We start from the raw sequence: 16,617 nt of genomic DNA on the forward strand, positions 1-16,617 counted from the left end.
TACAGCATCCTCAGCATGGTTGGGAACCTGGATGTGGACAAGCCCAGGTCAGGCACAGCTAGCATAGCAAGGAATAGATACATGGGTGTGTGGAGGCTCTGCTCTGCCTTAATGATAGAAAGAATGGTCAAGTCCCCAAGCAGTGCCAGGGGGTACGTAGAGTAGAGAGGAACAGCTGACCACATATGAGTGGTTTTTCATGCTGGAAAGCCACTGAAAAAGAAGGATAGGGTCCTGGTCTGACTACTGTTGGTCCGTGTTGGGATGAAACAAGGATGCTCCATCTTATCCCTGAATAGCTGCCCTGGAAGGAAAGCCAGCAAGGTTCACACAGGCAGTAAGAAATGGGGGTAGTCCAGGAGCCCTTCCCTCTGAAGCTTCAGATCAGAGGCATCACCATGACCAGCAAAGCTGCACTATAGCAAAACTTACCAGGAGCTGTACAGAAACAGCCTGAGAGTTCTCACCTGCTCCTGCATGCACACTCTGTCACAGGAACCATGCACGGGCAGAAAGCACTTGTATGTGTTGCATGCCCAGTGTAGGCAAGTCCTAGTTCTGGCTGCCTGGTATAGCAGGGGAATGAACAATTAAAAAAAAAAAAAAAATGTCTGTGAGCGCTTGTGTAAATGCAAATCAAGAGAGAGAAGTGACATTGCAATTAGAGGGGACTGTGGTGAGCTCTGATACTAAATTTTGTGCTTTTGCTGGGAATATCTGGTGAAGGAAAAGGAGGTGATAATGGATTAGATACTGCCTGTGGAAATAGAGCAACTTTCTTAGGAATGGAGACCAGTAAAGCCTGACCCTTTTAAACCAACAAAACACATGCCATCTACAAACACATGGAGGGAAAAAGATCTACTTAAACTGAAGGACAGTAATTACTCACAAAGCAATATTTGTAAATTGTACAAGATAAATGTAAGCTGGAAATTACAAGGACATCATATAAACCCAGGATGTCTCTGGACATCCTCCCACTAGAAATATAGGGAGGAGAGACAGAATTGCTTTTAGAAAAAGTTTTCTTTCTGTAAACTCATGCTGCCTTGAAGAACGGGGACAGGACTCAAGGACTGCAATGTCTAGAGCACTCTCCCCATAGTACCTGTAAGCTTCTCTGCATGCCTGACTCTGGTCCTTGTGTCTTGTCTTCGAAGCACAGGGCCTCCCACGCTCTCGTGAGTGCTTGTTCACAGTCTGCAGGGAGCAAAGCCAGTGCACCCTCAGCATCTGTCATGAGAGTCACTGGGGTCTCCAGAGCCCTAGCTCAGCTCAGTTTGGTCCGCGTTGGCTTCTAACATCTAGAGAAGTCTTCCTTGCCCTCCCCCCCCATGCCCCCATCCCCCACTCCGCCCCTGCCCCAGGTGTATCCCATGGAAAACAACAGGGAGGAAGGCAGTGGGAATGAAAGGGTGCATAAGAGGGTTTTTAAGAAACTGCTCTGGAAATTACAGGTTTTGACAGCTAAGTGAGATCTATTATGGATGTTTATGTCACCTTATCTGTAATATTCACCTGTAAGTCTAGGAAAGTTTATGAAATTACTTAAATAACTGTAAACCCATTAATTTTTTTCAAAAATATCTACACTTGTTCATAAAATTGCAGAAATACTGCCATTCTTTCCTCAGATTCATAAGGCTTCTAACTCACAGCATCTCTCTTCGCCCTTCCCTGTCTCGGTACACAGGTTTATGGCACAGTGCAGCACCCTTGGATAACTGCAAAGACAGAACAAATTCCATGGATAGACCTGGGCTTGCACTAAGCTGCAGACTTTAATGTGGGGGAGTTTTCTCTAGTCCTCAAGAGAAGTTTATCAAAGATCATCCCCCCCATTACATGGAAGGGGAGGAGGAGGAGTTACAGGAGAAAGTTATCTTCAGACACAAACATCTGACAGGGTCAGTTAAAGCAGCCATAATTCAAATGCAGTCTCCACCCTGACAGTACAGGAACTGTCAGGGGTCGGTTTTAATTGCCCTAAATTTCTGGTATGCCCCATGTCTTCCTCCAGAGCTTTACACACACTGTGCTGGGTGGATGCTGCATCAGTTACATGCATGAAAAACTGTGGAACTCCCTTGTCTCATCCACCTTTGTTTATGCAACAAAACAGCACGCTCCCCACTGCAGCATGCACTGGAGCAAGGGAGCATCGCTGTTTTAAGCAGGCAGTGTGAGCTGGGACTGGGTTGGCAGAATGCAAAGACCCTCCTAAACCTGAGATCAGGTCCATGCTAAGCTCTTGCATGCACAGCCTGTCAGGAAGAGCATATAAGAGGGCTGAATCCTTTTGATTGCTTCTCTAAGTGATGATTCATTTTAACTCTTACAGTTTGATGTACTCCAGAGAATGACAAATTCCACAGATGCGCATCAGGATTTCACTGAGAATGAGTGTCCTCATGAAGCTGTAAGTGGAAAAAGAGGCTGCACCCTGATCTAGCGCAGAGTGGTTCTCTGAGCAGATGCAGAGCTGCATATTCCCCTTTGCAAGCAGGGAGATATGAGAGTTTGGGGTGTCTGAGAGGTCCCCCACCTCCATGCTAGCCCTCTGGAAAGGGGACAGAGCACAGCTCTTTGGAGCTACCTCAGGTAGCTGAAATGAGCTGGCCCACAGGAGGGTGACAGGGGTGTTTGCAGGAGCAGGCATCACGGACCCTGTCCACATCTGTGAGGAGCCAGGACCCACCTGAGCCCTTGTCAGTGCCACAACGAAATCTTCCACGACAGAGCAAAGAGCCCACTCAGCTGCCACACTCATGACCGCCCTGAGCTTCCCACCAGCTCCACTGCAAGGAAGCAGCCTGTTCCTAACCAAGGAAGCAGCGTGTTCTTGACCCTCAGGGCTCACAGCAGTGGAAGATATATAGAAGACCCTGAGCAATCCCTCCACAGGAGAGGGCTGGCCTGGGAGCAGGAGGGCTCTTGGTTTCTCAGTGCTCAGAGGAGATACATTAACCCCCACAGCACCAAGTCCCTCCTGGCATGCAACACGGCTCTGCACTGTGCCAGTCACTGCCTGTTGATGGTGGCAGGGGATGCACCCTGGAGACACTTTCCAGCAGTGCCCTCCTCCTCCTCCTTGCTTCCCCCTCCACAGAGAATAAGGCCAGACATGGTTTGGGTAAAGCTGCTCCTGCTCCATGGCAGGGTGATGCATAGATGAGTCCTAAAGGTTGTTGTTCCCAGCCCCACTTCAGTTCTGTGGGTGTGGAAGGCAACCCTAGCAGGTCCCTGGTCTTTGGAGCAGACCAGAGCTATGTGGCTTTGTGTCCTGTCCCCAAAAGTGGCTTTAGGCAATTGCCAAACAAAGAATATAAGAACAGGGAACATGTGCTCAGTAATTCCTTGAGCACTTTCCCAGCCTGAGCATCCCAGCTCCCTCCAGTTGCCCTGGGTCACTCCAAGTTCCTGCAGTAACTCACCTTGCTTGTAGTCCTCCTGCTGGGGTGCTTTGGGGGTGAGGAGCGCTGTGAGCTCCCAAGTGCAGCCACTGGAGTAGTGAGGGAGAAATAGGATTCAAGTGATCACTGTGGGATGGTCCTCAGAGGGAGCAGGGCATGAGCATGTACCTCTCTGAGTTCGGTGAGACCAGAAGAGATGCTCCAAGACATCCCATCTCCATCTCCATCAGCTCTCTGTGGGATTTCCCCACACAGACCTCTTGCTGTGCCCTTACCATGTGAAAGCAGACACTCTTGCAGTGTTGCAATTATACTTTAGTTCAGAAGGTCATCAGCATGTCTAGGTATGAGTAAAATATTCTTTCAGCCCTCAGAAACGTTCTTGTGAGAGGCAGAAGGTTCATGGGGTTCTTCCTAAATCTTGGAATGGATTTTAATGCAGCACTTTGTGCACTGATGGATGAAACGTTTTGAAAACAACATAATAATAAAATAAATGCCCTGGGAGGATTTCATCTGGCTAGAGGAAATGATGAGAACAAAATACTTTAATGGCCATTGTCGGTGAGAGGGAGAAATGGATTATTTAGTGCTGAACGTTGTAGCTCCAGAGCCTCAGAGTGGATGAAGATGGTCGGATTTCAGTATCTAAATTTATATTTATTACCGTATTCTTTGGGGCCTATCTTCCCCCACCAGTAAAACAGTAATGAAGAAGTAGGGTGCACAGGGATACAGGGAATGCTTTTTTATTGCAAGGACAAATTGCGTTAGGGAAATGTTAACTTAAAAATCTAAAACATTTGCGTTTGTGCAGTCATTTTGGTGGAGGTTTGTTAACCACAACTGTCACAACCCCCTCAGCTGAGGGAGTTGGAGGCAGCAGCTGCAGCACTTCTGCTGCTGAGCACCAGGCTTGAGCTCTCCGGGACCATGAGGCTCATCACAGTGGGTCCTGCTTGGGGTGGTGGCCTAGGAGTGGTGGCAGATACCTTATTTTCAAAGTGAACTGAGATAAGCAGACCGTATTCCCATCCTGGATACTTGGGTGTAAATTCCACAGTGCTACACACACAAAGCACAGTCCACAAAGACTGTCAGGAGGGGACATTTGCTCACCGCTAGCTCAGACACCAGGACTGACTCTGCACATCCCAGGGGACAGCAAAATGTCACCCAGCCCGTCCCTCTGCCCTGACCGAGCAGAGCGCAGCCCACGCAGCCTGACTGCAGAATGGCTGCAACACTGGGAACTTCTGCAGCAGGTTACTGTACGGAGCCAGGATCTCATCCCAGTGCATGGACCTTGCTCCCAGTTCCTCCAGTAGACACAGGGTTAGGGATGACAGATAAACTCTTTGCAGACACAACCCCACTGGTGCCAGGGGATAAACTGGTGCGTGCGTGTTTGTGTGTTTGTGTGTGTGTGTGTGTGTGTGTGTGTGTGTGTATTCTCACAGCACAGAAGTGCTGAGCCAGTTTCTGTAAACTAGCTCACCTGGAGGGGAAGTTAGAGCCTTCCCAGCAGAGACCAGTCTTCTCCATGACCAAACAGGCAATGAGAAAGTACCAGCCTCTGAAACAATTGTGTCTGTGGGTAATTCCCGTTAAAAAGAGGAGTAAGAGAGAGTCCCTGAGTGCTGTTATAGGGTCAGAACAAAGGACGGAAAGGGTAGAGAGGAGGAAAAGGGAGAAACTAGAGGTATTCACCTACAAAGTCTTTTGTTGCTCATCTCCTCATCACACAGAAGGTGTGGGAAGGGACTTGATCCCAGCCCAGAAAAGCCAGACAATGCAGCAGCCAGATGCATTTGCTCTTGATGAAGACAGGGTGAGGCCCTCCTCCTCGGAGTCAGCCGATGAGAAGGCAAAACTGGGTTTGTTAGCAGAGAGATTTACTAAAGTGTGTAGGGGGGTCACTGGAACAGCACAGCTTCATGCTGTGCAGCAATAAGTGCAGAATAAGGCCTTTATCAGGGCAGGGAGACACTCTCCTCACCCCTTTCTGAGCTGGTGGCCCTACACACCCGCCTCATGCTGATGCCCAAGGTCCTTATTTTTATCACCAAGGTCAGCTCAGGAGAAAAATTCACCCCAAGTCAGATGGTCTGTTGTGTGCAGAGGGAGCAGCCAGCCCCTTGCAAGGCCCCCCCATCCCCTCCTTGGCCTCATCAGGCATTTTCTGATGCTGCTTTGTCACTATGACGGGATTGACCTCGTGGGCTGGAGACCTACAGCGTATAACTTGGGGTGGTGGGTGCAAGGCGCTTTCACATACCTTCCTGGCATGCAAATGAGGGTGCAAAGCGCTGCGGAGCTCTGCACTGCTGCTCTGGCCTCATGTTGGTAGTAATTCTGGGAGTGAGTGGCGTAAATCAAACCTTGGAGGAGGTGGGGGAAGCTCATTCCCCCCAGCTCTGCTCTGTGCTCCTCTACCCTTCATCACACAGGGAATCAAACCTGGGTTGTATGTCTGAGAGTGGCTTCGGATTAAGCCCCAGATTAACAGCAGTTAGTACCAAACACAGCCCAGCTAGAAAATCAGCACCCAAACTGGGTAAGGGTTTGGGACATCTGAATCCCAGCCCTCTTCTGGAAATCCCAGTCACTGACAGGAACATGGTCCAGAGGGAGCCTTGGTACCAGCAGGCATCACCCTGCCCCATGCTCGCAGGCTGGCAGCACAACCAGGTGTCCAGGGCTGTGCCTCAGTTTCCCCACTCACCTCATCTTGCCCTGGCTTGGCCTGGGCACATCGTGGGGTCTCACTGACACGGGAGGGAGCAGGATCTCTCCCTCAGCAGTGGGTTTGCCACAGTCCAAAATTGCCACTGCCTGTGGAGTGCCACAGGGCATGGGGTCTGCGGTCGCGGGTCTGGCGCTGCTGCCGTGCTGGGCTCCCACAGCCATGACGTGCCTTTCCTTGTGCAAAGCCACACACACAATCCACGTGGTGGTGCGGGGGCCTCGTGGGGAGGCAGGGTGTCCTGGGGGGGACAATCCAGGTCTGCTCCAGTGACTCTTGCAGGGTGGCTTGGCCAGCCTTGTTTTTCTTTCCCCCTCTCTTAAACCCATGCCTCAGCTTCCCTGCCTGGAAAAAGAGGGTTTGCTTTCATTTGCATATGCCTGAAGGTCTTTTGGTCCTCTTCACAGCGCTGCATGCACCCACCGGCACAGAGGTTGCCCCAGGGAGCACTACATTTCAACCACAAAAGAAAAGGTGCTTCCCAGGGCAGTGATGATGCCTGTGTGCCCTTTTGGAAGAGAGGCTTATGCAAAAACATTAGCTCCTAGTATGACAGGAGATCCCAGGTGAATTTTGTGCCTTATGAGACATGGGAGCACAGTCTGGACAGCTTCATGCTACCGAACACAAATGTGTTGTGCTATGGTTCACCCTAAATCACATTTACCCAGAAGCTCCTCAGTCCCAGCGAAAGAGGCCAGCTTTACAGCTTGCCCCCAGCACAGCAGGCTCAGCACTCACCTGCACAGAGCTGCGCTCCGTACAGCTGAGAGGGCATTGCACAAGCACCAAACTGGCCTGGCACCCATTTCCAGCCAGAATGCCAATGAAAGCCTGGCTAGGGAAGATTCTATCTTGTATCCCTGGGGCAGGAGGGCATGGGACAGCAAACGTTTCCCTTTCTTGACGTGGATCCTGCCCTGTCATAAGCATTTCATGGCATGTTGGGTGAGCAGCCACCTGTTTGGTGACTCAGTTTCTCCACAAAGATCTCTGCCTGCCAGCCAGTGCAGGAGAAGGCAGGGGAGCCCTCTAATCCCCTGAGAGCCTTTCTCTGGGAGGGTGAGCAAGGTGCTGTGCTTCCCTCTCCTGTGGAAACAGGAAACGTTTTAAAAGTAACCAGCACATTTGATGCACTCAGCTTCCACCCTCACCCCCCAGATTTGCAACAGGGTAAGAGGGGAGGATGAAGAGGGGCTGGTTATCAAGACACTTCCTACCACCATCTCTTTGGGAATATGAGTCACCTGAGCCTGTCTTAGGCTTTACCCCAGACATGAACGGCAGTCAGGGAAACCATGCTGCCGCAGGGCTGAGCAGCCTGCACTTGCCCAGGTAATCCAGGGCTGCCCTATCTCTCCTGGATCTCCTAAGAAAAATTAAAAAAAAAAAAAAAAAAGCCAAATATTTTTCAGCTGATTGCCACACCGCCTCAGCAGGCATATTTTCTGCTGCGTCAGAAGTCTGACACAGCATAAAGTGGAATGCTGCCTGTCAGCCAAGGGTTGCCTTATCTGTGCCCAGCTGGACTCCTGTTTGTGCTGTCGAGTTATCATCTCACCGCAGCCCCATGCTGAAGCTGGGCTGGGGGAGGCTGCTGTGACTCAGCATCCTGCAGCCCGTGCCCGGCGCCGGTGCAAATTCATTGCACTCAATTTATGATGGGAGAGACAGCCACAGCAATACAGCAGAAATATCTAAAACAATCCTGCTGCAGGAAACGGGGTTTGAGTCCTAGGCATGGCATTGAGCCTTGTCTGGTTCTTCCAGGCTGGCAACGCTGGTTTCAGAGCTGCTTTTCTGCCTGGATGTCTGAAGAAGACCCTCAGAATAAAGTGTCCCTCTGGGCTGGGGTGAAACAGGGTCTGTGGGATGTTCCCTGCCCCCCATCTCAGCTCAGCCCCACAGAAATGCTGTTATTTGGGACTCCCTGGGAGAAAGGGAATCTGCCTAGTGCATGATGCTGGGGTGACGTCTTGGTGCTGTGGAGAGCTGAGCAAAATGGATGACTTTCAGGCCAAATCCTGATGCACCCACAAGCCCTGGGACTGCAGAGGTGCTGGGACGAGCTGCTGAACACCAGGGGACAGGTTCTGCCAAGGGATGCCCCAAACATGGGGCTTTGGCATCACTCAGGGCAGGGGGCTGCTCTCTTATGTGGGGGACATGCGGTGCAGGCAGCCCTCAAACAGCTACTTGGTGGCTGCAGAGGTATTGCCCCAGGTGACATCCTATTTTCAGAGTCACTTGAGTAATAAGTGGGTGCCAGGTTGGAGTCACATCTCCTTTTCTGCCTTCCTGAAACTGTCCCAAAACAGAAACAGGTCTGCCTCTGTCCATTGCCAGCATTAACTGCTTGAAAGGCATCAGGGGACCATTACCCATACAGAAAATGTGTTCCTGACCCAGCTGGTCCTATGCACAAACAGGAGGAGAAAAGTCCTTGTCTGAGTCCTTGTCTGAGCTCAGCAATGCACTTCTTGGTCCCATAAGAGCCTTCCTTGCTCACAGGAACATCTTTCATTACAACTGACCTGGGATTGGAAGATCTTGGACACAGCTCTTGTGGCTCCTGTCCAATGCTGATGGCTGTTTTGGAGGGGTGTCTGTGGGTGTCTTCTGTTAACCATTTTTTTTTTTTTCCTTGTGTAAAGCAATGGCAGGCAGAGCCAGCTAGAGCAGCAGCAGGTGTAGTGCTGGGAGCAGTGGCTAGGTCCCCTGGAGCTAACCTGCTCCTTAGAAAAAAAGGGTGCTGGAGCCTTGTTAAGGGGAAAGCAAGTCCATTTACCCTTACTCTGAAGTCTCTGGGGTTTAAATGTGTGGAGGGTTACCTGCTCCGCATACTACACTGCTGACCAGCATGAGTACAACGAAGCATCTTCCTGGAGCAGCAGGCTCCTTTGCTCTTCCTGAAGCAAGACTCAGCTCAGTTTGTCCGAGGAGCCCTGGCTCCCTTAGTGGCCACAGTTGAGGAAAGATGTGGGGAGGAGAGGAGAGCAGCCTTACCTTTCAGGTGTGAGAGCGCTCACCAAAGCACAAGCACGCACAAGGGGGAGTGGTGGAGGAAGGCAGCATCAGATGCCATTAGCAGCTGAGCAAAGGAGGTGGCTGGTGCCCATACTTGACATTTGGAGCTACGGGTGCCTTGAGAGCACTGCAAAACCCCCAGGATTTTCAGAGGCAAAGGTTTCATGCCTCTTGTCTAAGGTCTTGAGGATGGTCTCTAACCTGCCTGGCATGGCTGGGCTACCTCCCACAGGGGGTTCCCTCCCCAGCCTGTCCCATAGCGGGTGAGCCCAGACGCTCTGTGCTCTGTGGGCTGATCCTGACCACCTGTGCCAGCACCTATTTTGCTCTGCAGCTCTTCCCTTCCTGGCCCTGTAAAGCACCCAGGGTCCAGCCTTGGGCAATGGGTCTTTCTGGCCACTTTCTGTTCTTCTGAATCGACAGCTGTGAGTTTGAGTCCTGCATCAACAGACCTGCATTTGCAAAAAAAGCTGAATCCAGGGGAATTCTTGTCAGAGTGCAGAGATGTAGGAGGTTGAAGGTACCAGGACAGCCCCCAGCTCCAGACACTGTTTATGCCTGCAGGGCTGCAGGGATACTGCAGACCACCAAGGATCAGGACTTTCAGATTAGCCACCATTGAGCTGAATTGCCAGCAAGAGACAGCAGAGCAGCTGCACTGCAGGATTTGTGTGTGACCGCAGGGACACAGTGTCACACACAGGGCTATGTCAATGCCTGCAGGCTTTTTGCTTTGTAGGTTTCCTAACCAGGGCACTGTAATTTGTGGCACTGTGTTATCCCCTGGTATTGCAATCACTTATTTCATCTGTATGAGCAGGAGACCCCAGAAGGGACCTGATTTTCCATCCCTTTCTCTCTCCTCCACTCACCTCCTGCTCTGGCAGTGCCCAGAGGCCCTGGGGAACACACATTTGGGGGATATGCACATTGCTAGAGGAGCAGAGGGGGTGGCTGAGTGGCTGAGCACCAGTTCCCACCCTCCTGATCAGCTGTGTTGGTACATGCTTGGCTCTGGTGTGAATGCTGCTTTTGGGCACCAGGCAGTTATGAAGGAGATTCTGAAATCCTGTCCTGTAGCACCTCTTTCCTGCCCTAAAAGAAAAAAATATAGGAAAACTCAATTTACCCCATAGATAACAGGGCTGCGTGCTGGTGTGACTAACAAACAGTGGCAGCTGATGTGTGGATAGAGGTATGGCTGCCTGGCTCTGCCTGTGTGCCCTCAGGCAGCAGAGCCAGACCCCAGCCCCACTAAATGATGAAGCCCATTTCTGCTAAATTCAGGGGCAGAAAACAGGCTGTCACATCTTGAGCACAGCCGGGTGCTGGCTTTTATCTCAGGTTGCAGTGAGGGTGGCGAGGAGCTATCTGCGAGGGGCTCACAGGGTGTGGGTGGCGATGAGCTGCCTGTGGGTGATAGAGGGGGAGCTGGGCACGGCCAGGGAGGTGGGGTCCCAGCCAGCCTTTGTCAGGCTGATAGCTGGGTGTCATGCTACATCACCGGGGCCGGGGATGCTGCGCCAGCCTGAGCACTGCAAAGCAAGGCAGAGCCCTGCTCTGGAAGAAGTGGTGCTACAATGGTGCAGCATGGTCCTGCAGCACAGTGTGCATGGTGCAAGACTCGTCACACACCTGGTCACAGCTGGAAAACCTCATTTGGCTCCCTCAACCCCTGCCCCATTGCTCTGCACCCCAGGAAGTGCTGTACCAACCACGTCTGTCACTTGAACAGCCCCACTCTGGTGTCCCCTCCAACCCAGAGCTCCTGTCGGTTCATTTTGCAGCCCAGGGTAGAGGTTCTGGTATGGAAGTCAAAGGCTGGACCCTCTTGCAAGTAACCTGTGTCCCTCTTGCACTAGGTAGATGAAAACCTCATTGAGGGTGAGGGGTGAGAGCAAACCATCAGCTCAATTATAGGCAGAAAAAACATTGCCTTAAATGAGACTGTCTTGGAGACAGCTCATCATAAAAAAAAAAAGCTGGGTTTGCCCATTTCTAGATTGCTTTTGCCCGAGTTCTTGTGTTGAGGGATAACTCAGAAGCTGTTTAATTAAATCTTTAACTTTTCCATGAATATACTGGCTCTTATTCCTGACTTTGTGCCTTTCATCCCTTCATCTCACTCATTCAGATCTGAACGTAGCCTATGACACTGGGTTGGCTTTAGTGCTGAGTATGTCCTGGTGAATCCCTTTACAGCAATTTAGGGACAGGGATGTATGAACAGAGTCAGGTCACATCTGCCATGCCCTGCAGTTCCCCTGTCCACTTCTGTTGCAACCAGCCCCCAACCTCCAGACAGTGTCACCTAAGACCCAAATTTCAGACCCAGGAGATTTCCTACAAAATTCAAGCAATACAGTAAAAGGCTGTAAGTCAATTAAAAAACCGAGGCCCACACTTGCGTGCTAAGTAAGTCATCGTGTGGCGTGAAATTCAGGCCAGAGCAGTCAGAGCAAGGGGTGCTCTGCACCTCTTGGAGTCAGGCCTAAAAGGTACAAAGGGTTAAACCTGGATCCTGAAATTGGAGATCTACCGTTAGGGGCAGAGAGGCATTCATTTAACCTGCAGTTATATTTTCCTTTAGTTTATTGTTACGGCACAGAAACAATTTCAAATGTCTCTATGTTGAAAGCAGAGTGCCCCAGGCGATGAGCCTCAGCTAAATTAGATAACTCTCTTTGCGGTAATAACATCAAGCTCTCTGTCTGCTTGCTGAAAAACTCCAATCTGCTCCAAATCTCCACTGTGGTGTGCCTGTACCTCTTCTGTTTGTGGTTTTTCCTATTCTCCCTTTCCCTCCTAAGGAGAAGAATTGCATTTTCAGAAATTCTCCTTGTCTTTTATATTCAGGCTAGTGACCAAACAGTCCCAGCCAGGGAAAGCTGTATAAATTATGGTAATTCAGACCAGCCCGCTGCTGCTCTGCATTTCCCTGAATTCATCATTGACCACATCCTGAACAGGTTTAGGGCAGCTGCTCTGCCAGTTTCCTTAAAGTCTGTGAGTATTTGGTAAGGCTTTGCTGTGGTCCTGAATTTGGGCTACAGCAGCCTGGAAACCCCTGCTGCCCCAAGCACCATTTCTGGAGCAACCCTTTAGAGGGTATCTGCATTAGCAGTGTGGTGGTGAGAAGCTAGCTCTGGTCTTCAAGTTAAATCAAGGCACCTGTGGTAGACTGGACACAGCCAAAAGGACCAATGGAGTAGGAGTAGTCTGAAGCTCATATATGAATTTACAGCCCAGAGTGGCTGTAAAAGGTCATTGCTATTACAGGCTTTCAGCATCCAGAGGTATACAAGTCTCTGATATGACCCTAACCCGATTAGCTGGCTGATTCACCCATTATTCCTTTTCTACAGTGCCTGTCCTACAGGATTAAGAGAGTGTCAAGAATTACTGTGGGTATAAACCAAGCCATTAAAAGGAAAAAAACAAGCCATTAAAAGGAATCAATACAGAAGAGCAGCACCAAATGAAAGAGTACCCCAATGAAACAGGTAGAATGACTTCAGCCTCTCTTCCTCCTGTTTCCTCTGCCTTCCCTCTTCCCCCTGCCCTCAGCTCTTTGTGACCATCGTTAACCATTCTGTGAAGAAGTGGTCCTGCTTATGCAACTGCAACAGAAAAAAAAACAAACAACCCCAACTAAATAGGTCAAAGTGTTGGACCAGGACCTGGGGTTTCTCGCTACAGGCCATGTATCTGCTGCCTTTCCTGCAGTCCAGAAAGCCAGCATTTACTAACCACATTTTTATAAAATATTAATACTGCAGTTAATACTCTCCTCCAAACCTCTGTGCCTGATGTTGTCCTGCTTGTCCCAGCTTCGCACTACTCCATGTCCCTGCCAGACCTCCCTGAGCTTTTTCATGCTGCTGGTTCAAATGCAAAAGAAAAGCATCATTATCTTTTCTCTTCTAAAGTTCAGCTTTGCAGAGCTGAAAATGAGACTCCTATCACAGATGATTGCATTGCTAATAATAGACCCAGATGTAGCTTGGATTCTATTTTCAATGCCAGGAAATGCAGTCTACAGGATGAGAGAAATAATAAATGAAAAGGTCCTGCTAGGTCATTTACTGTCATCCCCCAGCTGAGCATATGGCTGTTTTGGTCAGCACTGTGCTCAGTTGTATGATCTGGCTGACTCACATGATGGGAATAGCTTGTGAATTTAGGGCCACACATTTTGGATTTCACTCTCTGAGTCCTGTTATATTGAAAAAAGACAGCTTTTGAAGTCTTCAGATCTCCTTAAGAACCGAGGGTGTGTGACCGTGTGTCTGCTCTTTAGGTGAGTAACTAAAGCAAGCACTGGCCACCTGCACAATGCCTTTATCTGCCCAGAGCAGCCTCTGCTCCACATCGTGTTATCAGACCATGCCAGTGGCTCACTTGCTGCTGAAAGGGGCCTGTGGGCCTGGCCTAGGATTCAGAAATTTAAAAGAATGAATAATGCCTCCTAGGACCCTGTGGCAAGGAGCTGAAATGTAACCACAGACGTGAACCATCCTATCTGGATCATAGTGATGAGCTTGTGCCACTGCTCAGCGTGGCTCCCATGAGATCAATGGACTGGTATCGATCTGTAATGGGTCAGAGGTCTGGATGAAACCTCCTAAACTGCCTGCAGATACACCCAAAGTCCATGGTCTTGTCAGGGTTCCCTACACCTCATGCACCCTGGCTTTGCCTTTCTGAGCGTGGGAGCACACCTTCACCTGAAGCCTGAAAAACAGGAGAACACCCATGGTGTTCAATAAGAAGGTGATACCTAGAGTCAAACAAAAGCCTTTGGTCAGAGCTTGAACTGGTGGAAATGGATGTTGCTGTTCTTGTTGTGAGATGGTGGGTCCTGCTATCCTTGTGCAAGGCATTTAATTTCCCAGCAGGGACAGGCCAGTGAAGTGTCTGCCTTTTTAATATTGTACATATATTGAAAGAGCAGAGGAGCCTGCACCCAGTCACAGCTTGCCCTGGCACCAGCATCACACAGAGGTATTCATAGAAACCTAGACCTTGAGGATCTCTGTTTCATTAACACCAAGCACGGCTGCATATCCATGGATCTCCAGCACACGCTTCAGGTGTGGAGGAACTGGACTGACAGGCTGATTTTTCCTGCACTTCTGCCTGGTGAAAGATGCCTGCTTAGGAAAACAGAGAGGGGCTTCTCTGCTGGTCTGTGTGTGCAAAGCTGCAGCGCAGGGTGAGAGCACTCAGCATATCCAATATGCTTCTGTGCAGAAGGTCTGTGAAGTGCCTAAGTTCATAATCACGTCAACTGTCCCATCAGAGAAATAGCCCTCAAGTTTAGAGAGCCTGTAAACCCTGCAGAGGGTTGGGTGCTGCTGCAACTCAAAGGTTGGGTGCTGCTGGCATGGATCTCTTCTAAAGTACCTTACACATGGGTCAGTGCCTGCTGCAGACTGCAGGTCATGGGGTGAGCAGGCAGTCAGAGAGCAGGGAAGGAGCAGGAGATAAGAGGGCATTATGTCCGGAGCCTGCTGTTAAGCATGTCCCAGGGCTTTTTCCTTGAAGACCACACCTCACCGCAGACTGACCACTGCGTGGACAGACCGACCCACCACTGCTGGGGACCCCCACCCCAGCCAGCCCCAGCCAATGACCCCACAGCGCAGGACAGGGAGGAGCTGCTGGCAGGGGATAAAAACCTCCATGGGGTCTGCAGCTCAGCTACAGGGTCTGTGTCCTCCTGCCGCTCTGAGCGAAGCCGCCTGCCACCATGGTGCACTGGTCAGCTGAAGAGAAGCAGCTCATCACCAGCCTCTGGGCCAAGGTCAATGTGGAGGAATGCGGTGCCGAGGCCCTGGCCAGGTAGGTCCATCTCCCAGGCATCTGCTCAGCTGCATCCTGGATAGACAAACTGTGGCAATTGCATTTGGGAGCGTTAACATTGTGTCCGTGTCCCTCTGTCTCTCCCCAGGCTGCTGATTGTCTACCCCTGGACCCAGAGGTTCTTTGATAACTTTGGGAACCTCTCCAGCCCCACTGCCATCCTTGGCAACCCCAAGGTCCGTGCCCATGGCAAGAAAGTGCTCACGTCCTTTGGGGAAGCTGTGAAGAACCTGGAAAATCTCAAGGCAACCTTCACCAAGCTGTCTGAGCTGCACTGTGAGAAGCTGCATGTGGACCCCGAGAACTTCAGGGTGAGCTGCACTTGGTTTGCATCAGTTTGACCCCCTCTCCCTCCATCCTGTAAAGTACCTCAATGCCTGCAGGGTTCCAGGCAAGCACCAATAACATACATTTTAGTCACCAAACAGAAAGGGGCTGGTTTGGATGGAAACTGGGGGAGAGGAGGAGGTTGGGCATTTGACAATTCCAGGGAAATGACAGGCTCCAGGCTGTGAGGGGTCTGGGGACAATTATAGGGAGATGCTCTGATAGCCTGGAGGCTTGTGCAGGCATGGTTTGGGAGAAGTGGTACAAGGATGTCAGGAGGCCTAGTGGGGCTGAGGGTGGAGAGCATAGAGGGAAGTCTTGCTGTGTCAGTGCCATGGGCAACCTCTCCCTGGCACCTCCTCACCCCAAGGATGAGGACCACTTCATCTCACCTTTTTCCAAGGTGAAAAAACATGAGAGGAGAGGGAAAAGCAAGTGTGGGATGGTCAGGGGCTGTACACTGATGGGAAGAGATGCAGGCTGGAATTAGAGAGAGAGAAGACAGATCTGCATGTGAGGACAAGGTCAGCAGATGAGGGGGGGGAGCGGGAGGGAATGAAGCAAAAGAGATCAGGGTGCAGGGGGGTCAGAAGTCACTGTGCGTGAAGAGAGGGAAAATTCGGACTGAAAGGGATTGAGAGAGCTGGATGTGGCTGATGGCCTCTGAGTGAGTCTTTGTTTAAACCTGACTTTGGGGGTGTAGTAGGTAGACCTCATAATGACCTTAACCCCCTGCTCAAGTAGGCATGGATTTTCACAGCAGAAAAAAGAAAAGAAAAGAAAAAAGACAGAAAATGTCTGGAAATACAGTCTAGAGGCTGGAAAAAGAGGCAGTTGAGAGAAGAAGCAGAGACAGATCAAGTGGATACTGGTGCATACGATCAGCACAGGACTATTTTCCTGCACAGAGAATTCAGCTAAAAATTCTTCCCCGGGTCGCAGCCTCCAGGACCCACCAGAGAGTTGCGTTCCCTCCAGCCTCTGGTCCCTGGGTCCTGTGCAGGGGTGCTTAGCACCGTGCTGATGTGATTTCCTTCCTTCTCTCTCCAGCTCCTAGGAGACATCCTCATCATTGTGCTGGCTGCACACTTCACCAAGGACTTTACCCCTGCCTGCCAGGCCACTTGGCAGAAGCTGGTTGGCGTGGTGGCCCATGCTCTGGCCTACAAGTACCATTAGACACTCTGGAGGCCGATGTGTTTGTAACAGTCAATAAAAAACCCCACATTTTCTGGA

At 50.6% G+C, this 16,617-nt stretch overlaps 2 protein-coding genes across 30 annotated transcripts in view; one reads left to right on the forward strand and one right to left on the reverse strand.

Moving 5' to 3' along the window:
• LOC308058708 (folate receptor gamma-like) overlaps positions 1–14,611 on the reverse strand; it is a 49,339-nt gene extending 34,728 nt beyond the window's left edge. For 15 of the 29 annotated variants that reach the window (XM_080374939.1, XM_080374937.1, XM_080374936.1 and 12 more), the window contains exons 1-3: positions 3,438–14,611; positions 1,112–1,203; positions 468–566 (exon numbers count right to left, since the gene is read on the reverse strand). The gene's annotated coding sequence lies outside the window, so the exon portion shown is untranslated. Of the gene's footprint in view, positions 1–432; positions 567–1,111; positions 1,204–1,659; positions 2,423–3,437 lie in introns of those variants that run through there. The other 14 variants (XM_080374945.1, XM_080374944.1, XM_080374950.1 and 11 more) reach the window with 8 other exon arrangements.
• Positions 14,612–14,802: 191 nt separating this feature from the next.
• On the forward strand, positions 14,803–16,617 carry LOC308058726 (hemoglobin subunit rho). The gene is made up of 3 exons (XM_080374991.1): positions 14,803–15,033; positions 15,143–15,365; positions 16,432–16,617. The coding sequence occupies exons 1-3, from the start codon at positions 14,942–14,944 to the stop codon at positions 16,558–16,560; spliced, it is 444 nt and encodes a 147-aa protein (XP_080231117.1). The 5' UTR covers positions 14,803–14,941; the 3' UTR covers positions 16,561–16,617.

The sequence above is a fragment of the Falco punctatus genome (genome assembly GCF_963210335.1).
Source record: "Falco punctatus genome assembly, chromosome: 2".
Lineage (NCBI taxonomy): Eukaryota > Metazoa > Chordata > Aves > Falconiformes > Falconidae > Falco > Falco punctatus.

Coding starts and splice junctions, on each gene's coding strand:
- LOC308058726 (XM_080374991.1), top strand. CDS start 14,942: ATGGTGCACTGGTCAGCTGAAGAGAAGCAGCTCATCACCAGCCTCTGG. Junction 15,034..15,142: donor GGTGCCGAGGCCCTGGCCAG/GTAGGTCCATCT, acceptor GTCTCTCCCCAG/GCTGCTGATTGTCTACCCCT. Junction 15,366..16,431: donor TGGACCCCGAGAACTTCAGG/GTGAGCTGCACT, acceptor TTCTCTCTCCAG/CTCCTAGGAGACATCCTCAT.